Raw genomic sequence first — 24,442 nt, forward strand, 5'->3', positions numbered from 1 at the left:
GGAGGTTTATATTAAGGAGGACGGATTTTGATTCGTTTATTTTATAATAAGTGAGGTTACCAAAGACCTGAATGTGAGATCTGACTGAAGACAAAGAGTCTAGCGGATTTGACAGTAAAAGCAAGACATCATCTGCGTATAGACTGATTTTATGTTGAGAATTACCCACCGATATCCCTTCAATGCAGGGGTCCGCTCTTATTTTTGAAGCTAGTGTTTCCATGACCATAATAAAAATCAGAGGGGACAACGGACATCCCTGCCTGGTTCCGTTAGTGATCTTAGGGAATAAAGCCTTTTAATTGCATCCGGATCGAGTGCCGTGGCTTCTTTCTACACAAGGTATTTACTGCAAACTATAACTTTATACCACTGAGCACCGACAGGAGCAAGATTTAATGAGCACTGGTTGAGTCCGCGTCTATTCGAAGTGTTTTAGTGAAGGAGAGGCAGTGCCGATTGGTATTCTTGTTTGGACTTAAGAATTGAACGACTCTTGGCTGGCTACAAAAAAGCGTTTACAAGCTGTGATACTTTCCAAAGGGGGCAGTACAAGATATTAACTCTGCAGGGTGCCCAAACTTTTGCAGATGCCATTTTTTTGTTTTCTGTTATTTTGAAAGTGTAAATGATGGAAATAAAATCTAACTTTTGTTGACATATTATAAGAATGTCTAATCTGTAATTTGATGCCTTTTGGAGATTTTTCCATCTTTTCTTGGCTGCTTTATGCACATTAATACAAATTTTTACCTGGGGTGCCTAGACTTTTGATCCCCACTGTACTTATTCTTTTCCTCCTATGCACCTTAGTCTGTCAGGGTTTATAAGAACCAAGATGTGGGTGCAAATATGTGCCGCCTCTTTGGTTTAAAACGTTTCTCTTTGAGATTACCAATATATTAAAGGAGAAGTATCCTGAAAAAAACCAAAGGATAAAGGATAAGTTTTAGATTGCAGGGGGTCCAACTGCTGGGACCCCCACGATCTCCGCCACATCCCCTCCATATATCTCTAAGGCAGTGCCAGAGAAAGCAGAACGGCTCTCCCATAGAGATATATGGAGGGGGCGTGGTGGCCCCTGCTTCGTGCGGGGGTCGTGACATGCGCTCCAGGGAAGAGCTGGGGACCCGTACAGGAGATCGCGGGGTGTCCAACCGCTGGGACCCCCCCGCAATCTAAAACATGTCCGCTATCTTTTGGATCGGAGATAAGTTTTGCCCCATGATATATCTTCTTTAATAGAAGCTCATTCATGTATTGTATTTATTTATTTTTAAGGAAGAAAGATTGAATATTGTTCTGGGTAATACTGATCCAGTGTTTGATGGAGACAGTTCTTACTTGGATAATAAGGAGGATGAAATTCCTATAGATTTTAGCTCTGGTAAGCAATAACAACCAAACACATAGTTTCTGTGTTGTCTTGTTTGCACATTACATCAGTGTCTTCTTTTAAACAATCCTCTATCAATACAAGCTAATGACCAAATACATTACATTTCTGCTATGCAATCTTTAGTAGGAAAAATTGCTGTATATGTTTACCTATACAAACTGTCTACAAACTATGCACTATTGGAGACTTTCCAGCTATAAATGCTGGATTGTATAATCCGCACACCACTGTCAGCCTACACTTTTAATGGAGTTTGTCCAATCAACTGATTTTATCATGACTGAAGGATTGTTATTATAAAATAAGCATTACTCACCTTTCCAATGCCTTGCTGCTGCTATTCTGACACTCGCCACATTTCCACTGATCACCACTTCTTCCCATTTCAAAACACAGGAAACAGGAGCAAATGCCAGCTCAGCCAATTTCAGGCCACAAAAGTGACCTGCCTCAGTCAATGGAGTGAGTATTTCCTGTGTGTTGGAAAGGGACCAGGCAGTGAAAGTCAGTGGAGAACATCAGAACAGCAGTGGTAGGGGATCGGGCAAGTGAGAATAGCTTTTTTTATTTTTTTTCACCCAGTCTGCCCCCTTTTAAAAATAAAATTACCATCTAGATATGTCAAAAGTTAAAGGGGTAAAGGCAAAAACTTTTTTTTATATATCAACTGGCTCCAAAAAGTTAAACAGATTTGTAAATTACTTCTATTAAAAAATCTTAATCCTTCCAATAGTTATTAGCTTCTGAATTTGAGTTGTTGTTTTCTGTCTAACTGCTCTCTGATGACTCACGTCCCGGGAGCTGTGCAGTTCCTATGGGGATATTCTCCCAGCATGCACAGCTCCCGGGACGTGACATCATCACAGAAAACTTCAGAAGCTAATAACTATTGGAAGGATTAAGATTTTTTAATAGAAGTAATTTACAAATCTGTTTAACTTTCCGGAGCCAGTTGATATATATAAAAAAAGGTTTTGCCTGGAATACCCCTTTAAGGTTGTTCTTTTCTGTCTAAGTGCTCTCTGATGACACGTGTCAACTGGCTCCGGAAAGTTAAACAGATTTGTAAATTACTAGAAAACAAAAGAAGAAGAAATATGTGCAGCTCACAATTATATCACCAACCGAGGACAGATGGGTAATGCACCTATACCTATGGGGCCAATAATAAATATTTAGAAAAAGAGACAAAAATACCCAGACCTCAAGGAAGGTAAACTATATGAATCAATTGAAGGAAACAAGGATCGTGCTTCAATTATAATAGGATATACAGATTTTATTTAAAAATTGATATAAAATATTCCCCCTCACAAGGGGCCCCTTGTGAGAGGAGTAGACAATGACCTAAAATAGACTATCACTGGTAACTAATTAATATCACAGAATGCACTATTAAACTGGAACAGTTATAGACAAATTGCACTGCAATAGTGAAGGCAAAATATACTGATATGGACTGAAAGAGTTAAAGACCCTTGAATTGCCGGAAAGTCTCTTGGAAAACAGTCCTTTTCACTGGAGAGATGATAATGTAATACTGTATTGTAACAAGTTCCTCTTAATGGATGGCAATGAAACAATGTTTGGTGTGTTAAACTGAGGAAGTATTAAAGTTCACAGTTGCTAGTTTCACTGTATCAGTGTGTCAGGACAGATAACAGGCAGCTTGGTGGTACATTACCGGTCCTGAGAGCGGAAGACTCCCATGAGGCTGGATGGATCAAGCACTTGGATGGTCACTGCAGGTGGGCTACCTCCGAGTCCCAGCGCTGGCAGGCGTCGGGGATGAACCCTTTCAGAGGTGGCACCCGCTGGTGTAAAAGTCCTGCCGTGGAGACCAGGTCTGCAGCAGACCAGTAGTAGATGCCTCTGCCTCGTGAGGGTGGCGTGTGATGTCAGTGCCAGCACCTGCAGGATGTGCTTTGATTACACAGCTCGCTGGGGATCCACTCAAAACTAGATGTAAATTATGGACCGGAGCGGCAAGATCAACAGGGTCGTCTCCGGACCGGACCAGCAAGGCCACAGAGGTATGTCCAGATAAAATTTAAGTGCCAAGTACAGTCAGTGATAGTCCGCAAACTGACTAGATGCGTTTCAGGGTATATGAATGGACCCTTTCTTCAGTAGTCAGCTTGACTACTGAAGAAAGGGTCCATTCATATACCCTGAAACGCGTCTAGTCAGTTTGCGGACTATCACTGACTGTACTTGGCCCTTAAAATTTATCTGGACATACCTCTGTGGCCTTACTGGTCTGGTCCGGAGACTACCCTGTTGATCTTGCCGCTCCGGTCCATAATTTACATCTAGTTTTGAGTGAGTGGATCCCCAGCGAGCTGTGTAATCAAAGCACATCCTGCAGGTGCTGGCACTGACACCACACACCACCCTCACGAGGCAGAGGCATCTACTACCGGTCTGCTGCAGACCTTGTCTCCACGGCAGGACTTTTCCACCAGAGAGTGCCAACTCTGAAAGTGTCCATTCCCGACGCCTGCCAGTGCCGGGACTCGGCGGTAGCCCACCTGCAGTGATCATCCAAGTGCTAGATCCATCCAGCCTCACGGGAGTCTTCTGCTCTCAGGACCGGTAATGTACCACCAAGCTGCTTGTTATCTGTCCTAACACAGTGATACAGTGAAACTAGCAACTGTGAACTTAAACCCCTTAAGGACCGAGCCATTTTACACCTTAGGACCCGGCCATTTTTTGCACATCTGACCACTGTCACTTTAAACATTAATAACTCTGGAATGCTTTTAGTTATCATTCTGATTCAGAGATTGTTTTTTCGTGACATATTCTACTTTAACTTAGTGGTAAACATTTTTTGTAACTTGCATCCTTTCTTGGTGAAAAATCCCAAAATTTGATGAAAAATTTTAAAATTTTGCATTTTTCTAACTTTGAAGCTCTCTGCTTGTAATGAAAATGGATATTCCAAATATTATTTTATTTTATTCACATATACAATATGTCTACTTTATATTTGCATGATAAAATTGACGAGTTTTTACTTTTGGAAGACACCAGAGGGCTTCAAAGTTCAGCAGCAATTTTCCAATTTTTCACAAAATTTCCAAAATCACAATTTTTACGGGACCAGTTCAGGTTTGAAGTGGATTTGAAGGGTCTTCATCTTAGAAATACCCCACACATGACCCCATTATAAAAACTGCACCCCCCAAAGTATTCAAAATGACATTGTCAGCATTTTAACCCTTTAGGTGTTTCACAGGAATAGCAGCAAAGTGAAGGAGAAAATTCACAATCTTCTTTTTTTACACTCGCATGTTCTTGTAGACCCAATTTTTGAATTTTTACAAGGGGTAAAAGGAGAAAATGTATACTTATATTTGTAGCCCAATTTCTCTCGAGTAAGGACATACCTCATATGTCTATGTAAAGTGTTCGGCGGGCGCAGTAGAGGGCTCAGAAGGGAAGGAGCGACAAGGGGATTTTGGAGCGTACGTTTTTCTGAAATGGTTTTTAGGGGGCATGTTGCATTTAGGAAGCCCCTATGGTGCCAGAACAGGAAAAAAACACATGACATACCATTTTGGAAACTATACCCCTTGAGGAACGTAACAAGGAATAAAGTGAGCCTTAATACCCCACAGGTGTTTCACGACTTTTGCATATGTAAAAAAATGTTTAAAAAAAGTTCACTAAAATGTGTGTTTCCCCCCAAATTTCACATTTTTGCAAGGGTTAATAGCAGAAAATACACCCCAAAATTTGTAACCCCATCTCTTCTGAGTATGGAGGTACCCCATAAGTTGACCTGAAGTGCACTATGGGCGAACTACAATGCTCAGAAGAGAAGGAGTCATATTTGGCTTTTTGAGAGCAAATTTTGCTCGGGGGCATGTCGCATTTAGGAAGCCCCTATGGTGCCAGGACCGCAAAAAATACCCACATGCCATACCATTTTGGAAACTAGACCCCTTGAGGAACGTAAACAGGGGTACAGTGAGCATTTACCCCCCACTGGTGTCTGTCAGATCTTTGGAACAGTGGGCTGTACAAAATTTTTAATTTGCGCAGCCCACTGTTCCAAAGATCTGTCAGACACCAGTGGGGTGTAAATTCTCACTGCACCCCTCATTACATTCCGTGAGGGGTGTAGTTTCCGAAATGGGGTCACATGTGTTTTTTTTTTTTTTTTTTTTGCGTTTGTCAAAACCGCTGTAACAATCAGCCACCCCTGTGCAAATCACCTCAAATGTACATGGTGCACTCTCCCTTCTGGGCCTTGTTGTGCGCCCCCAGAGCACTTTGCGCCCACATATGGGGTATCTCCGTAGTCGGGAGAAATTGCATTACATATTTTGGGGGACTTTTTTCCCTTTTTACCTCTTGTTAAAATGAAAAGTATAGGGCAACACCAGCATGTTAGTGTAAAAAATGTATTTTTTTACACTAACATGCTGGTGTAGACCCCAATTTCACCTTTTCATAAGGGGTGAAAGGAGAAAAAGACCCCCAAAATTTGTAAGGCAATTTCTCCCGAGTACGGCGATACCCCATATGTGACCCTAAACTGTTGTCTTGAAATACGACAGGGCTCCGAAGTGAGAGCGCCATGCGCATTTGAGGCCTGAATTAGGGATTTGCATAGGGGTGGACATAGGGGTATTCTACGCCAGTGATTCCCAAACAGGGTGCCTCCAGCTGTTGCAAAACTCCCAGCATGCTTGGACAGTCGACGGCTGTCCGGCAATACTGGGAGTTGTTGTTTTGCAACAGCTGGAGGCTCCATTTTGAAAACAGTGGCGTACCAGACGTTTTTCATTTTTATTGGGGAGGGGGGCTGTGTAGGGGTATGTGTATATGTAGTGTTTTTTACTTTTTATTTTATTTTGTGGTAGTGTAGTGTTTTTAGGGTACAGTTACACGGGCGGGGGGTTACAGCGATTTTCCCGCTGCGAGTTTGAGCTGCCGCGAAAAATTTGCTGCATTGCAAACTTGCAGCCTGATCACTGTAAGCCCCTGCCCATGTGAATGTACCCTGTACATTCACAGGGGGGGTAACCTCCAGCTGTTGCAAAACTACAACTCCCAGCATGCACAGTCTATCAGTGCGTGCTGGTAGTTATAGTTTTGCAACAGCTGGAGGCACACGGGTTGGGAAACACTGAGTTAGGAAACAGACAATGTTTCCCAACCAGTGTGCCTCCTGTTGTTGTAAAACCACAACTCCCAAACATTCTCAGGCATGCTGGGAGTAGTAGTTCGGCAACATCTTTAGAGCCAGATGTTGCCGAACTACAACTCCCAGCATGCTTGGAGTTGTAGTTTCAACATCTGGAGGACTACAGTTTGCAGACCCCTAATACAGTGGTTCCCAATCTGTGCCCTTCCAGATGTTGCAAAACTACAACTCCCAGTATGCCCTTACTGTCCAGGCATGCTGGGAGTTGTAGTTCTGCAACATCTGAAGGGCCAGATGTTACAGAACCACAACTCCCAGCATGCCTGGACAGTAAGGGCATGCTGAGAATGTGTAGTTTTGCAACATCTGGAAGGGCACAGTGGTCCCAAAACTGTGGACCTCCAGATGTTGCAAAACTGCAACTCCCAGCATGCCCAGATGCCAAGGGCTGTCTGGGCATGCTGGGAGTTGTAGTATACAGGGTCCCAATACAGCAATGCATGTCGCTTTACGGCGACGTGCATTACTGTAAAGGGCCCTACTGCGGCTGAAGATCTACTCACCTGTCGCCGCCGCCGCCATCTTCCTCGCCGGGATCCGGGTCTTCAGGGACGAGGCAAGTACCGGGGCCGGTCCCCAGCACTCCCCCGTCCCCCGCCGCGTCCTCCGGTCTTCCTCCCGTCCTCTCCGGACTTCAAGGGGCCGGGCAGGACGGGAGGAAGTAACCGCCCCCCCCTGCGATTGGTCGGTTAACTAACCGAAGAATCGCAGGGGATCGGAGGAGGTGGCAGGCTTGCCACCTCGCTCCTATGCTTTAGCATGGTCCTGGCTGTCTGTGACAGCTGGGATCATGCAAAATTACCGGGCGGTCGGGTCTCAGAGACCCGATCAGCCCGGTATCGCCGCAGATCGCAAGGGCGATTTCCCTTGCGATTTGCGGCGATCGCCGACATGGGGGGCCTCAGTTTAACACACCAAACATTGTTTCATTGCCATCCATTAAGGGGAACTTGTTACAATATTACATTATCATCTCTCCAGTGAAAAGGACTGATTTCCAAGAGACTTTCCAGCAATTCAAGGGTCTTTTAACTCTTTCAGTCCATATCCTCATATTTTGCCTCCACTATTGCAGTACAATTTGTCTATAACTGTTCCAGTTTACTAGTGCATTCTGTGATATTAATTAGTTACCAGTGATAGTCTATTTTAGGTCATTGTCTACTCCTCTCACAAGGGGCCCCTTGTGAGGTGGAATATTTTATATCAATTTTTAATAAAATCTGTATATCCTATTATAATTGAAGCACAATCCTTGTTTCCTTCAATTGATTCATATAGTTTACCTTCCTTGAGGTCTGGGTATTTTTGTCTATTTTTCTAAGATTTGTAAATTACTGTAAAATCTTAATCCTTCCAATAGTTATTAGCTTCTGAAGTTTTCTGTCTAACTGCTCAATGATGATGTCACGTCACGGGAGCTGTGCATGATGGGAGAATATCCCTTGCATGATGGGAGAATATCACCATAGGAGCTGGACAGCTCCCGAGACGTGAGTCACCAGAAAGCAGTTAGACAGAAAACAGCAACTCAACTTCAGAAGCTAATAACTATTGTAAGGATTGAGATTTTTTAATAGAAGTAATTTACAAATCTGTTTAACTTTCCGGAGCCAGTTGATATATAAAAAAAGTTTTTGCCTGGAATACCCCTTTAAGATCAGTCAGTTGCTGAGACCTCCTACGATCACTAGCAGTCCGACTAATGTGCTCCATTATAGTTTATGGAGCACATCTGTCAGAATGCGCGCCGATCCGGGGAGTGAAGCATGCTGCTGTGTACTCCACCCGGCTGTAACTATCAGAGGGGGGTCTCTGCACTATGACCCAGGCCAATATTAAAGGGGTTATTCAGCATTTAAAAAACAAAAACAAAGCTGTTTTATTTTCAGAAACAGCACCACATTTATCCACAGCTTGTATGTGGTATTACAACTTGGCTCTATTCACTTAAATGGAACTGAGCTGCAAACCACACCCAACCTGCAGACAAATGTGGTGCAGTTTTGTTTGTTTGTTTGTTTTCATAAAAAATCTTTGTCAAGTTAAAAAAAAAAAAAAAAATCTGCTTTTTATTTTATTTTTTTTCTTAATGTTGGATAATGCAACATACCATAAGGTAATTTTAATGACAGTGCCACTTTAAACCCTCCAACTCTGTAGGTGCATATACACATTAAGAGATGTGTGTGTGTGGGGGGGGGGGGGGTCGTTGGGGGTTGTCCAACTCTACCCCAACAGAAAATGTTAGGGGGAAAGAAGGATTGGGTATGATAGATTACAGAGGTAATTGTAGTGACCCCTTTCCCAATTGAGAACACATGCATGCTAAGCCAAGTGTACATGTGTACGGAGGAGTCAGGAGGAATGACCCAACAGCTATTGAAGATGTATGAACACCTTATGGGTAGTTACTTGATCCTTTACATCAGATCTCAGGGGAAATTTTAGACTGGCTTCAGTTTCCATCAAGACATAAAGTCTCTTGTCTAAATATAACTAGGGATTAGAAAATCGAATCTGACGACTCCAAATTAGTTAGAAATTTCAGAAAAAATTTGCTTCGCAACAAATCCAAATATCGCCGCGATTCGGTCGCACGAATCACTTCATTAAACTCCATTTAGTGCAGTCCAGGCTCCAGTGCATCTAAGATGGCGGCTCCACATCTCAGGACATGGGGCAAGGAATGCTGGGAAGGCGCAAACACAGGTAGGCGAGATGACCCTGAATCACATGCAGCATGCAGCCTATCAGCAACCAGCCACCCCTATGTCACAGCCCTATAAAATCGGCAGCCATATTGCCGGCCAGCCATTCCAGCATTCTATTGCAGAGAGAGGGACAGAGAGCAGTGTGTGTTGTACAGAAAAGCAATTTTACAGCAGTGATTCACCTCGAGACCAAATCCAGCCTAGAAGCACTGATAGGGAAGGGAGAGCGATTGAGAGAGAGAGAGAGAGAGAGAGAGAGTGCAATTTTGGGTGTAGTACACAGTGACTGTGTGCTGCAGCACTGGGGTGTACAACAACTGAAAAGCTAACAGTAGCCAGCCAGTTAGGGTGAGCAGAGCACTAAAAGCCATAATCACCTGCTATTAGTGCCTAATACAGGTTGCATAACGGAGCATATTGTCCACTATTAACCTCTTAAGGACCCAGGGCTTCCCTTTACTCCCTGAGTCCGCTCCCTTTCTATAACTTGGGGCCACGGCGTGAGGACACAAGGAGGGTCCCTACCTTCCTCCTGTGTGTCCGATCGCCGAATAACTGCTCAGTGCCTGAGATCCAGGCATGAGCAGTCAAGCGGCATAATCATTGATCAATGTTATCCAATAGGATAACAATGATTAGTGTAAAAGATCAGTGTGTGCAGTGTTATAGCCACTAGAGGGGCTATAACATTGCAAAAAAAAAAGGTAAAATAAAATGTTAATAAAGATCACCCCCTTTTCCCATTTAAAAAAAACTGTGTAAATAAAAATAAAGCATATGTGGTATCGCTGCGTGTGGAAATGTCCAAATTATAAAAAATATATTGTTATTTAAACCGCACAGTAAAAGTCCAAAATAGTGTATTTTTGGTAACTTTTTATATAATGAAAAAGTGAATAAAAAGCGATCAAAAAGTCCAATCAATACAAAAATGGTACCGCTAAATCCTTCAGATCATGGCGCAATTATTAGCTCTCATACCGCCCCGTACGCGTAAAACTAAAAAAGTTATAGGGGTCAGAAGATGACAATTTTAAACGTATACATTTTCTTGTATGTAGTTATGATTTTTTCCAGATGTACGCCAAAATCAAACCTATATAAGTAGGGTATCATTTTAATCGTGTGGACCTACAGAATAAAGAAAAGGTGTCATTTTTAACAAAAAATTACTGCGTAGAAACGGAGGCCTCCAAAAATTACAAAATGAAATTTTTTTCTTCAATTTTGTCGCACAATTAAAAAAATGTTTCTGTTTCGCCGTTGATTTTTGGGTAAAATGACTAATGTCATTACAAAGTAGAACTGGTGGCGCATAAAATAAGACATCATATGGATTTTTAGGTGCAAAATTGAAAGAATTATGATTTTTTAAAGGTAAGGAGGAAAAAACGAAAGTGCAAAAAAACTGAAAAAACCCAGGTCCTTAACCCTTTAAGGACCCGGGCTTTTTCTATTTTTTCATTTTCAATTTTTCCTCCTTAACTTTAAAAAATCATAACTCTCTAAAATTTTCACTTAAAATTCTATATGATGGCTTAATTTTTGCATCACTAATTCTACTTTGTAATGACATTAGTCATTTTACCTAAAAATCTACGGTGAAACGGAAAAAAAAATCAATGTGCGACAAAATTTATGAAAAAACAATATTTTGTAAATTTTGGGGGCTTCCGTTTTTATGCAGTACATTTTTCAGCAAAAATAACACCTTATCTTTATTCTGTAGGTCCATATGGTTAAAATGATACCCTACTTATATAGGTTTCATTTTGTCGTACTTCAGAAAAAAATAATGAATACATGCATGAAAATTTATATGTTTAAAATGGTCATCTTCTGACCCCTATAACTTTTTTATTTTTCTGTGTTCAGGGCGCTATGAGGGCTCATTTTTATGCACCGTGATCTGAAGTTTTTAGCGGTACCATTTTTGTTTTGATCAGTCTTTTTGATCACTTTTTATTCACTTTTTTGTGGTATAAAAAGTGATAAAAATTGCACTATTTTGGACTTTGGAATTTTTTTTGCGCGTACGCCATTGAACATGCGGTTTAAAAAGCGGTATATTTTTATCATTCGGACATTTCCGCACGTGGCGATACCACATATGTTTACTTTTATTGACACAGTTTTTTTTTTATTCTTGGAAATGCCGGGTGATTCAAACTTTTATTAGGAGAAGGGATAATTCAAAGGGTTAATGATTTTTTTACAGTTTTCTTATACAATATTATAGCTCCTATAGGGGGCTATAACATTGCATTAACTGATCTTTAACACTGATTGATGCATCTCCATAGGAATGGATCAATCAGTGTTTTCGGCGATTGATTGCTCAAGCCTGGATCTCAGGCTTGAAGCATTCATTTGGTGATTGGACAGCGCAGGAGAAGGTAAGAAGACCTCCTCCTGTGCTACAGCTGTTCGGGATGCCACAATTATGCCGCGGCGATCCCGAACAGCTCCCTGAGCTAGCCAGGCACTTTCACTGTCGTTTTTAGCCGCGCGGCTCAGCTTTGAGCGCGCAGCTAAAGGGTTAATAGCGCGCGGCACCGATGCCACGCGCTATTAACCCTTTAGCTGCGCGCTCAAAGCTGAGCCGCGCGGCGGGTCCCGGCTTCACTATGACGCCGGGCCCGCCGCGATATGATGCAGGGTCGCCGTGTGACCCCGCGTTATATCACAGGACCGGGACTCATGACGTACGCGTTCGTGATGGGTCCTTAAGGGGTTAAGTGTAACCTGTGCGTACATAGGTGGTGTACCATTTTGTTCCTGTTAAAGTCTTAAGGTCCTAGTTACTGTGAAAGGCCAGCCAAAAATACACACATGCTGCTGTTGTAGACAAATACTGTTTTAAGTGTAGTGGAGCGTATTGTACTCCCTCATAAGTGCATACCATGCATGTACATCTACATGGTGTACCATTTTTTCCCTGTTAGTCTTAAGGGCCTAGTTACTGCCACCATATGTCCTCCTCATGCTGATGCCAGTTCCAGGCTTTCTCATACTGCCGCGATATGTTCTCCTCATGCTGATGCCAGCTCCAGGCTGTCTCGTACTGCCACCACATGTTCTCCTCATGTTGGTGGCACCAGCTCCAGGCTGTCTCATTCTGCCACCATATGTTCTCCTCATGCTGATGCCAGAAACACGCTGTCTCATACTGCCACCATATGTTCTCCTCATGCTGATGCCAGCTCCAGGCTGTGTCATTCAGCCACTATATGGTCTCCTCATGCTGCTGCCTCCTCCAGGCTGTGTCACTGTGCCGCCATGTGGTCTCCTCATGCTGCTGGCACATTAAATAAAACTTTTTAGGTTCATCTATTTGAAATCTTCAATTTAAATGTTAAAAAATATCTTTTAATCTTTTCAGTTGTGGGGCCCTATGGTCTTGTCAGGCTGTTGCCACCTCCAGGCTGGGTCATTCAGTCACTATATGGTGTCCTCTTGCTGTCGCCACCTCCACCCTGTGTCATTTAGCCACTATATGGTCTCCTCATGCTGCCAACACCTCCACGCTGTGTCATTCAGCCACTATATGGTCTCCTCTTGCTGCCACCAACTCCAGGCTGTGTCACTCTGCCAGAATATGGTCTCCTCATGCTTCCGCCACCTCCAGGCTGTGTCATTCAGCCACTATATGGTCTCCTCATGCTGCCGCCACCTCTGCACTGTGTCATTCAGGCACTATATGGTCTCCTCGTACTGATGCCACCTCCAGGCTCTGTCATTGTGCCACTCTGCGACAGTGATTCTAATAGCGACGCCTCTTATCTGCATGTCATACTGAATAACAGTATTATTTCAATAACACAGCACACATCCTATTGAGGCTCGGTGTAGCCCAGAAATAGCCGTTTTAATAGCGATTCGCCGCAAATGAATTCGGACTGAACCTAATTTTTTCGGAAAATTTGGCGAATCGGCCAAATCGAATTTTTCAAAAATTCAATAATCTCTAAATATAACCATTAACCCCTTAAGCACTCCTGGGGGGGGGGGGGGTCTGACGGGATCGCCACCTCCCCCCAGCATCAGGAGGTGATTGGCGGTGTATACTACACCGCCAATCACCTTCTAATTCTGGGTCATCGGGTCACACGTATGACCGGAATCACCGCAGATCGCCGTTGTGAATTCAGGCCCCCTCGGCGTTGTCACGGGATGCCTGCTGAATGATTTCATCAGGCATCCCGGTCCAGTACGCCCTTGGGGTTAAGAGTAAAAGTGAGTAGTGTAAGAATTAGCAATTATCATAATGGCCAACCAATGCAAGATTGTCTCTTTAGTAAAGCTCAGTTCACATCTCATGAGAGAAATAGCACTGCATGCTATATTTTTATTTACTTTAATACAAAAGATTCCATTAATTATGTATGGACACTGGTGGTATTGCATCATTGTTTTTGTTATATACTGAACCATGAGGCAGACATGAATACACCTAAGGTGACTTGAACTTCAAAGCTTTACCTCACACATGAAGGGCAGACATACATATATATCAAGCAGATTGTCTTTGGCATGCACCCATTTAACTATTTGACCATTTATAGGTATCATGTTGGATCCAATGAGATTAGCGCTTTGTCCAGAGCCACATTTTGGTGTAAATCCCCTTCACTTTACAAACAATAACATACACACATTTTATATAGGTGTTAAATAGGCCAGTGGATTCTTATTGTTGTCATATCATAAATAAAAATTACACCATGCTATAAACAACTTTTGCATTAAAAATTTTAATCGTTAATTTACGTGTCATTTTATAGAGTCAAGAGTTCAATAGAAAAGAGTGGAAGTCATTATACCACAACTTAAAAAATTTCTTATGTTTTCACAGTAGCATCTGAACCTCTTGGAAATCATTCTCGAGTTGTTAAGAGGTATGTAAATCTACACTCCTCTTCACTCAGCCATTGTAACAAGACATACAGTGGGGCGAAAAAGTATTTAGTCAGCCACCAATTGTGCAAGTTCTCCCACTTAAAAAGATGAGAGAGGCCTGTAATTTTCATCATAGGTATACCTCAACTATGAAAGACATACTGAGAAAAAAAATCCATAAAATCACATTGTCAGATTTTTTAAGAATTTATTTGCAAATTATGGTGGAAAATAAGTATTTGGTCAATACCAAAAATTCATCTCAATACTTTATTATATACCCTTTGTTGGCAATGACAGAGGTCAAACGTTTTATGTTAGTCTAGACAAGGTTTTCACACACTGTTGCTGGTATTTTGGCCCATTCCTCCATGCAGATCTCCTCTAGAGCAGTGATGTTTTGGGGCTGTTACTGGGGCAACACAGACTTTCAACTCCCTCCAAAGGTTTTCTACGGGTTTGAGATCTGGAGACTGACTAGGCCACTCCAGGACCTTGAAATGCTTCTTACGAAGCCACTCCTTCATTGTCCGGTAGGGCTGCATGATTTATCGCATAAGCAATCGAAGTTGTTGCAAAACTCCAGTTGTTGCAAAACTACAACTCTTAGCATGCCCGGACCGGCAAAGGCTGTCCGGGCATGCTGAGAGTAGTAGTTTCACAACAGCTGGAGGCACCCTGCTAGAAAAACACTGAGCTAAGGGCGCAGGGAGAAAAAGAAAAAAACCTTCTGCTCACCTAGTCCCGGTCCCTGCAGATTCATCTCCGTGCGCTCCGGAGTTTCCTCTCTTCTTAGTACAGTAGGACCTTTCCCTTTTCAGCCAATCACAGTGGTGTCACGTGTCAAGCCAGTGATTGGCTGATGGGGAAAGGTCTTGTACTGCAGCAATACACTAGGTTTCCCAGATCCTGCTGAAGATTTGAAATCCGCCCAGGAAACCCAGTGTATTGCTGCAGTACAAGAATACAAGAAAGTGACAGGAAGGGGGGGGGGGGAATGTGACAAGGGGAGGGGGGGAATGTGACAAGGGGAGGGGGGGAATGTGACAGGGGGAGGGGAAAATGTGACAGGGGGAGGGGAAAATGTGACAGGGGGAGGGGGGAATGTGACAAGGGGAGGGGGGGATGTGACAAGGGGAGGGGGGAATGTGACAAGGGGAGGGGGGAATGTGACAAGGGGAGGGGGGAATGTGACAAGGGGAGGGGGGAGGGGGGAATGTGACAAGGGGAGGGGGGAATGTGACAAGGGGAGGGGGGAATGTGACAAGGGGAGGGGGGAATGTGACAAGGGGAGGGGGGAATGTGACAAGGGGAGGGGGGAATGTGACAAGGGGAGGGGGGAATGTGACAAGGGGAGGGGGAATGTGACAAGGGGAGGGGGAGGGGGGAATGTGACAGGGGGAGGGGGGAATGTGACAAGGGGAGGGGGGAATGTGACAAGGGGAGGGGGGAATGTGACAAGGGGAGGGGGGAATGTGACAAGGGGAGGGGGAATGTGACAAGGGGAGGGGGAGGGGGGAATGTGACAGGGGGAGGGGGGAATGTGACTAGGGGGAGGAGAATGTGACGGGGGTGTGACAAGGGGGTGTGTGACAAGGGGGACATGTGAAATAGGCGGTGGGCATAAAATGGGTGGATAGATGTGAAATGGAGGCGATTGGACATGAAATGGGGGGATTTCACCATTTTTTTTTTTTTTATTATATCCCAATCGCAATATTTCGGCCCAAAATCGCAATCTCACATTTTCCCCATTTCGTGAAGCCCTATTATCCGGGCAGTGTGTTTGGGATAATTGTCATGTTGAAAGACCCAGACACGTTTCATCTTCAATGCCCTTGCTGATGGAAGGAGGTTTTCACTCAGAATCTCACGATACACGGCCCCATTCATTCTTTCCTTTACACGGATCATTCATTCTGGTCCCTTAGCAGAAAAACAGCCCCAAAGCATGATGTTTCCATCCCCATGCTTCACAGTAGGTATGGTGTTCTTTGGATGCAAGTCAGCATTCTTTCTCCTCCAAACACGACGAGTTGAGTTTTTACCAAAAAGTTCTACATTAGTTTCATCTGACCATATGACATTCTCCCAATACTCTTCTGGATCATCCAAATGCTCTCTAGCATACTTCAGACGGGCCCGTACATGTACTGGCTTTTTTTTTTTTTATACATTTTATTGCTTTTGTAAATACAAAATGACAAATACAAATAAACACACAGTCCTTTTCCCCTGCCTATATCCCTACCCTCCCCCCATCCTACCTACATCCCCTCCCTCCCCTTCCCGGCCCGGCACCTACTAATAGAATCTTTCTTAATTACACCATTTTAACCATTTTCTTTCTATCTTCTTAGGATTCCCACTATTCTTATAATAAATCGTCTCGTACCGGATGACTTTATTTACAAAGTTTTCCCATTCTTCTTTCTTTGGGCTTTTAGAGGATATCCACTTCTTCAAAATAATAATTTTTGCTACTCCCAATACTGTCAGAATGGCTCCCTTTTCTTTACATTTTTCTAGATTAAGGTCGAACAAAGCCGTTTTTGGTTCGAATTTCAAGGCAATTTCAAGTTTTTCCCTCGATACTATGTGAAAACATAATTCCAAAACTTCTGAATAACCCTACAGTTCCACACCAGTTCCACACCATATGCAACCAGTTTGCGGAAGGACATTGACATTTGGCGCAAGATGCATCTGATCGAGCTCCAATTTTTTGCTGAAATTTGGGTGCATATTGAGTTCTATACTCCAACTTAAGGAAGGAGATTCTATAGCTATTATTAATTGTAGAACCCATAATATTCCTTAGTGAAATTCTCCATTCTTCCTCCGTGATCCCCCCCAACATCCCATCCATCTCCTAATCTTTTAACCACTTTATCCTTTATCCTATTTATCCTTTTCTTCCCAAAATTTTGTATACCACCCCAAGTGGTTTTCCTCCACCCCCTCGTGATTTTTTAATGATCTCTATAATATCATGGGTTTCTATTTTCAATTTATCTTTATTTCTCTCTTTTTTTTATCGCATCTTTAACCTGTAAATATCCAAAAAGGTTTCCTGGGTTAAGCTTAAATTTATTACACAGCCAATTCCACTCTCAAATCTCACCTCCCTGGAACAAATGATCGATTAAATTAATTCCCTTTTTTCTCAAATAGTTATATTCTGGAAGATTTTCATTATACCATAATGAGGAACACCATATGCTTCCTGTAAGCCCTATTATTTGCTTCAAATTCTCCCATACCTGGGTCAATAAGATAGCCGTCATATTCTCATTTTTAGTCCAATTCTTTAGGTTACCACTCTCTAACAATTCCCAAATTGAGCTACATTTTTCCCCTTTAGTTCTAAAGAAGTCTACCAGGCTCTCCTGTTCTGACATCATACAACTTAGCTGACCTGCAAGGAAATAATGAAAAAAGTTGGGGATGCTCAAGCCTCCTCTTTCTAACGGTTGTATCATAAACTGCATCTTAATTCTGACCCTTTTTCGGCCCCATATCAAGTTGTTTAATTTCCTCTCCAATTTTTTGAAGAAGCCGGATTTGATCCATATGGGTGAGGCTCTCAGGTAGTGTAACATCATTGGGAGAATAACCATTTTTACTAAGCCTATTCGATCCGCCATATTCAATCCCATTTTTGTCCATGTATTTATTTTCTCTCCTACTTTTTTCTCCAGGGGTTCTAGGTTAAGCTTTTCATACTCTAACAATTTTTTTGAGATTTTTATACCCAGGTATTCTAAGTGTTCCGTTGTTTTTAATATTTTGATCGGGCCAATAGGAGTTTGTATTTCTTCATCCAGAGGAAGCAATCCCGATTTTCCCCAATTAATCTTCATCCCTGCAAATTCACCAAATTTCTCCACTAACTGGATTACTTTTGGGACTGCCTCCTCTGGATTTCTTACAAATAACACAACGTCATCTGCGTAAAGCAGAATCTTTTCCCTTCGTGTCCCAAATCCCTGAAAACAACTAGTGTTCCTAATCATTATTGCCAGTGGTTCTATAAATAACGCAAACAAAACTGGAGATAAAGGACATCCCTGTCTTGTTCCTCTCCCTAGTGTTATATTCTTAGATAAATTCCCATTAATATTTATTCTTGCCGTAGGACCCGAATAAATGGTTTTAATTGCTTTTGAAAAAAGTGTTCCTAAATTAAAAAATTCAATTACCCTAAAAAGGAATCCCCACTCCACCCTGTCGAAGGCTTTATTAGCATCCAAAGACAGGATGGAGAATATTTTAAAAAATCCTGTGTATATTCCCAAACATATTTCTCCCTGCAAGAAAGCCTCTCTGTTCTTCACCTATTATCCCTCCCATAACCCCCTTTAATCTGGTTGCCCAAATCTTTGCAAATAATTTGTAATCGGTATTTAAGAGAGATATTGGACGAAAATTATCAATATTTTCCCTAATACCCCCCTTCTTGGGGATTAAAATTATAACTGCTTCTGACATGGAGGGAGGTAATCCTCCTCTCACAAAGGATTCATTAATTATCTCCAGCAGACAGGGCAGAAGAGTTTTCCGAAACATCCTGTAGATCTCAAATGGGAATCCGTCTGAGCCGGGAGCAGAGTTACCTTTGCATGAGTTAAGAGCCAATTCAAGATCTTTTAGGCTAATCTGTTTGTTTAATTTTGTCCTTTCCTCTTCTTCCATTTTAGGAATCCTAAGTTTTGAAAGAAAGTTATCAATTTCTGTTTAATTTTTACTATTCTCTGCCTCATAAAGTTGCTTATAATATTCTACAGCCACTTGGGTCATATCCTCTAACCCCTTGACCATCCTTCCTTCTTGCTTTTTCAAAATATCTATATCCCTATTCTCTCTTTGGTTTTTAATAATGCCTGCTAACCATTTATTTGACTTTCCCCCCTCTGTGAACCTCTTTTGTCCCCAGAAAAACATCCTATGTTGGGCTTTCTCTAGGTTAACCTCCTTATACTCGTTTTGGGCTTTTTCTAACTTCTTCCACACCCTATCCACTGGATTTTTCGCAAATTCTTCCTCTAATATTTTTATCTGTGAGACCATTCTCTTCTCTTTTTCCTTTAACTGCTTCTTAAAATATGAGCTATATTTTATCAGTACGCCTCTCAGATAGGCTTTCAGGGCCTCCCATACCATAAAGAGATCGGTGGAGCCTTTGTTGATACCCCAAAACCAACTGATTTCTTCCTCTACTCCCTTGGTTATCTCATTCGTTTCTAACCAATGCGGATTAATGTTCATATTCTTGTTTTGTACCCTTCTATGCTCACCATATTCCACTCTACACACCATCATGGCATGGTCTGATACACATTTGGGTTCGCAGCTAATTTTTTGAATTGATCTCATCCCACTATCATTCGCAAGGATCAGATCAATTTGGGAGGCGGTCTTATGAGTCAAGTTATAACATGAAGAGGCTTCTTTTGATGGATATAGTTTCCTCCACACATCCCTCCAACCTAGTTATTGACAGAATTCAGCTAATTTAGAGATACCTTCTTTTATACTACCGCCCCTGCGGTCTATTTTATTATCCATTACCGAGTTAAAGTCCCCCATAATGTATAGATCCCTATATCCTTTCCCATTCAGGAATTCCATCAATCGTTTCAACACGTCGAGCGAGAACGGGGGTGGTATATACACAAATGCGAATATTGCAGTTACTTTCTAGTTAAATGCATCGACTCTTTAGTGAGATGTGTCTCCAGGAAACATATTATTGCTGGCAGGTATTTCTCAATTCTATTCATAATCGCCACTCTCTTCCTCCTCTCCTTAATGCCCCTAATATTCCAGATTACTACTTTTTCTTCCTGACTAGCCATTGTTCCCAATGTTTGCTAGCTGACATTTTCCCTTGACTACTTCCCCTGTGCCGGGCCGGCTCCCCATTTCCCCCCTCCCCCCCCCTTCTCCCCCTTAATAGTCCGATATCACCGGACCTCTCCACTTTCCACCTTAAACTGCCTGGCTCCTTCTCTCCCCCCCCCCCCCACAACTACTTCCCCCGTTCTCCCTCATTAATCTTAAAGACCTTGACATTCCATCCATTCTCCAGCTACTGCTGGAGAATGAAAAATTGTGTTTTATCTTTATACACAATCCTCAGACGGGCCGGGAACAAAAGCGAAAAGGGAATGTTCTGGTTAAACAATCTTTTCTTAATATCCCTATACTCCATTCTCTTCTTTTGAGTCTCTCTCGAGAAGTCCGGATAAATATAAACGTGTGCATTCCCAAATTCAATTTTCCCTTTTTCCCTGGCCAGCTTTAGCAAAATGTCCCGGTCGCTGGAGCACATAAATTTCACCAAAACAGTCCTTGGCAGGGATCCTGGCGGAGGTTTCTTAAACGTTACCCTATGGGCTCTTTCAATTGCGAACCATGATGTAAAGGCTTGTGTTCCAAATACGTCATTGATCCATTTAGTGAAAAAGGAGATCACATCTACTCCTTCCTCATTTTCAGGTAGGCCGATAATTCTGACATTAGCTCTTCTAGCTCTATCTTCTAGATCTTCCACTTTTCCCTTCAGAATTACTTATTCTCCTTGGCTAGTTCTTGGGTTTTCCTCAAACCATTAATTTTACCATCTATTTGAGGAACCTCCTTCTCTATTTGTACAATTCTCTCTTTGACCCTTTTCATATCCTCGCGGACCAATCCTACATTTGTGCTAAGGTTGCCGACCTGCATGGTAAGATCTTCTAATGCTTTGTTACTTTTTTTCCACCCCATTCAAAATGGAGTTCAGCATTTGGGTATTAAGTTCTCCACTCTCTCCCTCCTCTTGCACACCCCCTTCCTCCTGCACAACCATAAATCTGGAACCGTTTGTGGCTTCTCCATATCTCTGCATTCTAGTTTTAATAGACTCTTTCGGGGATTTCAAAAATGTATCCAATTTCCCAGTATTTATGCTTTCTGCCCAGGGTTACCACCGGATCTTCTGGGGTTTACTTTTGGGGCCATTATCTCTATTTCCCAATGCAAATTATACTATTTAGTTTTACAGAGTCCTGTTCTAGATACGATTCTGTAGATTTCTCCTTCTTTCGGACACTTATCAGTAAGGGAACAGTATCGGTAAGGGAACATGTACTGGCTTAAGTAGGGGGGGGCGCGTCTGGCACTGCATGATATGAGTCCCTGGTGGCGTAGTGTGTTACTGATGGTAGCCTTTGTTACTTTGGTCCCAGCTCTCTGCAGGTCATTCACTAGGTCCCCCCTGTGTGGTTCTGGGATTTTTGCTCACCGTTCTTGTGATCATTTTGACACCACGGGGTGAGATCTTGCTTGGAGCCCCAGATCGAGGGATATTTTCAGTGGTCTTGTATGTCTTCCATTTTCTAATAACTTGCTCCCACAGTTGATTTCTTCACACCAAGCTGCTTGCCTATTGCAGATTCAGTCTTCCCAGTCTGGTGCAGGTCTACAATTTTTGATTCTGGTGTCCTTCGACAGCTTTTTGGTCTTGGCCATAGTGGAGTTTGCAGTGTGACTGTTTGAGGTTGTGGACCGGTGTCTTTTATACTGATAACAAGTTCAAACAGGAGCTATTAATACAGGTAACAAGTGGAGGACAGAGGAGAGTCTTAAAGAAGAAGTTACAGCTCTGTGAGAGACAGAAATCTTGCTTGTTTGTAGGTGACCAAATACTTATTTTCCACCATAATTTGCAAATAAATTGTTTAAAAATCAGACAATGCAAATGTTTTTTTTTCTTTTTTTCTCATTATGTCTCTCATAGTTGAGTTATACCTATGATGGAAATTACAGGCTACTCTCATCTGGGAGAACTTGCACAATTGGTGGCTGACCTAAATACTTTTTTTGCCCCACTGTATCTTGCCCCATGCATTGACCATTAACAATTGGACCCACATCATTTGCTTTGCTCTAGTAGGACACGCAGTAAAGGCAGAGCCAGCACCTTCTCACACACTCGAAAAAGACCATCTGCATCAAGGTAGGTTACAACTTCTCAGGTTAAAAAAATTGCTTTGTACATGACTTAACAAAGTGACTCTTCTTTATTCCAGGATGTCAGATAGTCGAGGTTATATTGAAGTAAACAGCCTTATAACTGCAGTGTCCCATCAACCTGCTATCTGGGATGCCAGGGACCCTAGTTACATGGACCGGCTTAAGAGGTCCCACGCATGGGAGAGGGTTTGTCAGGATGTGACTGAGGACTGGGATGATTTACATACAAAGACCCAAGACCTTAGATGTAAGTACAAATAAATAAATATTTTGCATTAACTGTTTTTAGCTGGAGTATGAGACACAGAATAGACGGCACTCACCGCTCTTCAGGGTAGCTTTATTTCTTCAACCAAACGGAGCCGCAGGCAGGTGGGACTCAGCAGTCGGCAGGGGGCGTGTGCGGAACGAACGTTTCGTGCGTGAGGACGCACTTCCTCGGCCAGCGTTGGCCGAGGAAGTGCGTCATCACGCACAAAACGTTCGTTCCGCACACGCCCCCTGACGACCGCTGAGTCCCACCTGCCTGCGGCTCCGTTTGGTTGAAGAAATAAAGCTACCCTGAAGAGCGGTGAGTGCCGTCTATTCTGTCTCATACTCCAGCTTTGCTTGCTTCATCACGGACTGAGCACCACCAGTCTAGGGTCTAGGGTTTAGGAGTCTACGCCGATCGGGAGTCTACGAGCATTACCAGTGCATGTTATCCCTCGCAGCAGTGCCGACTTTATCTCTTTGTTTGCGTGTATTAAATGTTTATGTTTCACTTCCTTTCCTGATTTCCAGGTTAGTAGTTAAGATGATTTAGCACTAATGTAATTTTTTTCAATATTTTTAACAGTGAAAGATCTGCAAACTAGATGGCGTTCATTAAAGGACTGTTATAGGAGGGAACTACAGCAGCAGAGGAAAGCGGAGAAGAGTGGCGGACCAGCAGTAAAGAGGAAGACATACTTGTATTTTCGTCAGCTGCACTTTTTGAAGCCTGTTTTGGAGGCACGAAGACAAGTTTGGAAGCAAAAGTCAGGGGACTGGCAAGTTTTGTTTTACTCTATTCTTCTTGTCCGTACTTATGTTAGGTAGAGTTAAAGCATCAATTATTAGAAATGTATTACCCCATGTACAGGAAAACCCTAACCTTTCTAATAGTCTAAGCACCATATTTATAATGACATAAAATGTAATTACATTTTTTTACAGCCTTTCTGGAAACCTCAGAGAAAAGGCACAGGAAGCAAAGTTGGAGCCTAAATCATCTGTCACATCTGCAGCCCCAAGGTCTAGCGCTACATCTTTGCCAATAATGGACAGTTCTCACCTGGAACAACCCCCAAAAAGGAGAAGGCAGGAAAAACAGTCCATTTGTGCTCTAAATTCTCCCATAACCACCCAGGAAGTTGACAGGGAGCATCAAGAGCTAGAAAAAGATGCAGACTATCACTTCTACATGTATATCATGGCTGTGACAAAGAAATTCTCTCCAGAAAAGAAGTGGGCTTTTAGAATGAAGATTATGGAGTTACTTCAGATGCATTCTCTGGACCAGCAGGCACCTTCTTCCTATTCTCCCCACCTCACATACACACCAGAAGCTCATGATTCCCCATCTACATACCCACCTGCTTATGCCCACTACTATCCGGATGAAACCTCCCATCCCCATATCTCCAAGCATTCACCAACCTACATTCCTCCTAACCACCAACACAGTTCTTCAGACCCGTCCATACTGCCTGCCCCTGCTAGTCAGCCACATTCACCCATTGAATCCCCTTATCGTAGCCCCCTCTCCCGTTCTTCACAGACGCCTTCAAGCCAGGCCAGCTTAGACACAGAAGGTGACAGCTCATTTTTGGACTACTAGAAGAAAAGTTAAAGGGGTATTCCGGTCAAAAACATCTTATCCCCTATCCAAAGGATAGGGAATAAGATGTCTGATCGCTGGGACCCCACAATCTCCCTTTAGCAGGCCGCATTCTATGCGTAGCTGTGTCTGCAGTTTCGGAAACCGCCAGGCTTCCTAGACTGGGACGTGACGTCACGCCACACCCCCTCCATTAATTTCTATGGGAGGGGGCATAACGGCCACAATGCCCCCTCCCATAAACATGAATGGAGGAGCGTGGCGTGGCGTCACATCCCCATCTTGGAAGCCCAGCGGTTTCCGAAACTGCAGACGCAGCTACGCATAGA

At 42.8% G+C, this 24,442-nt stretch overlaps 1 protein-coding gene across 1 annotated transcript in view; it reads left to right on the forward strand.

Moving 5' to 3' along the window:
- Positions 1 to 24,207, forward strand: part of LOC130282826 (uncharacterized) — a 34,329-nt gene extending 10,122 nt beyond the window's left edge. Inside the window, exons 5-10 of the mRNA XM_056531641.1 lie at positions 1,282 to 1,387; positions 14,190 to 14,232; positions 22,170 to 22,235; positions 22,309 to 22,499; positions 23,091 to 23,283; positions 23,450 to 24,207. Coding sequence (XP_056387616.1) covers positions 1,282 to 1,387; positions 14,190 to 14,232; positions 22,170 to 22,235; positions 22,309 to 22,499; positions 23,091 to 23,283; positions 23,450 to 24,113 — 1,263 coding nt within the window. The 3' untranslated portion in view covers positions 24,114 to 24,207. The remainder of the gene's footprint in view (positions 1 to 1,281; positions 1,388 to 14,189; positions 14,233 to 22,169; positions 22,236 to 22,308; positions 22,500 to 23,090; positions 23,284 to 23,449) is intronic.
- The last annotated feature ends 235 nt before the right edge of the window (positions 24,208 to 24,442 follow it).

Source organism: Hyla sarda, chromosome 7 (genome assembly GCF_029499605.1).
Source record: "Hyla sarda isolate aHylSar1 chromosome 7, aHylSar1.hap1, whole genome shotgun sequence".
In the NCBI taxonomy this organism is placed as follows: domain Eukaryota; kingdom Metazoa; phylum Chordata; class Amphibia; order Anura; family Hylidae; genus Hyla; species Hyla sarda.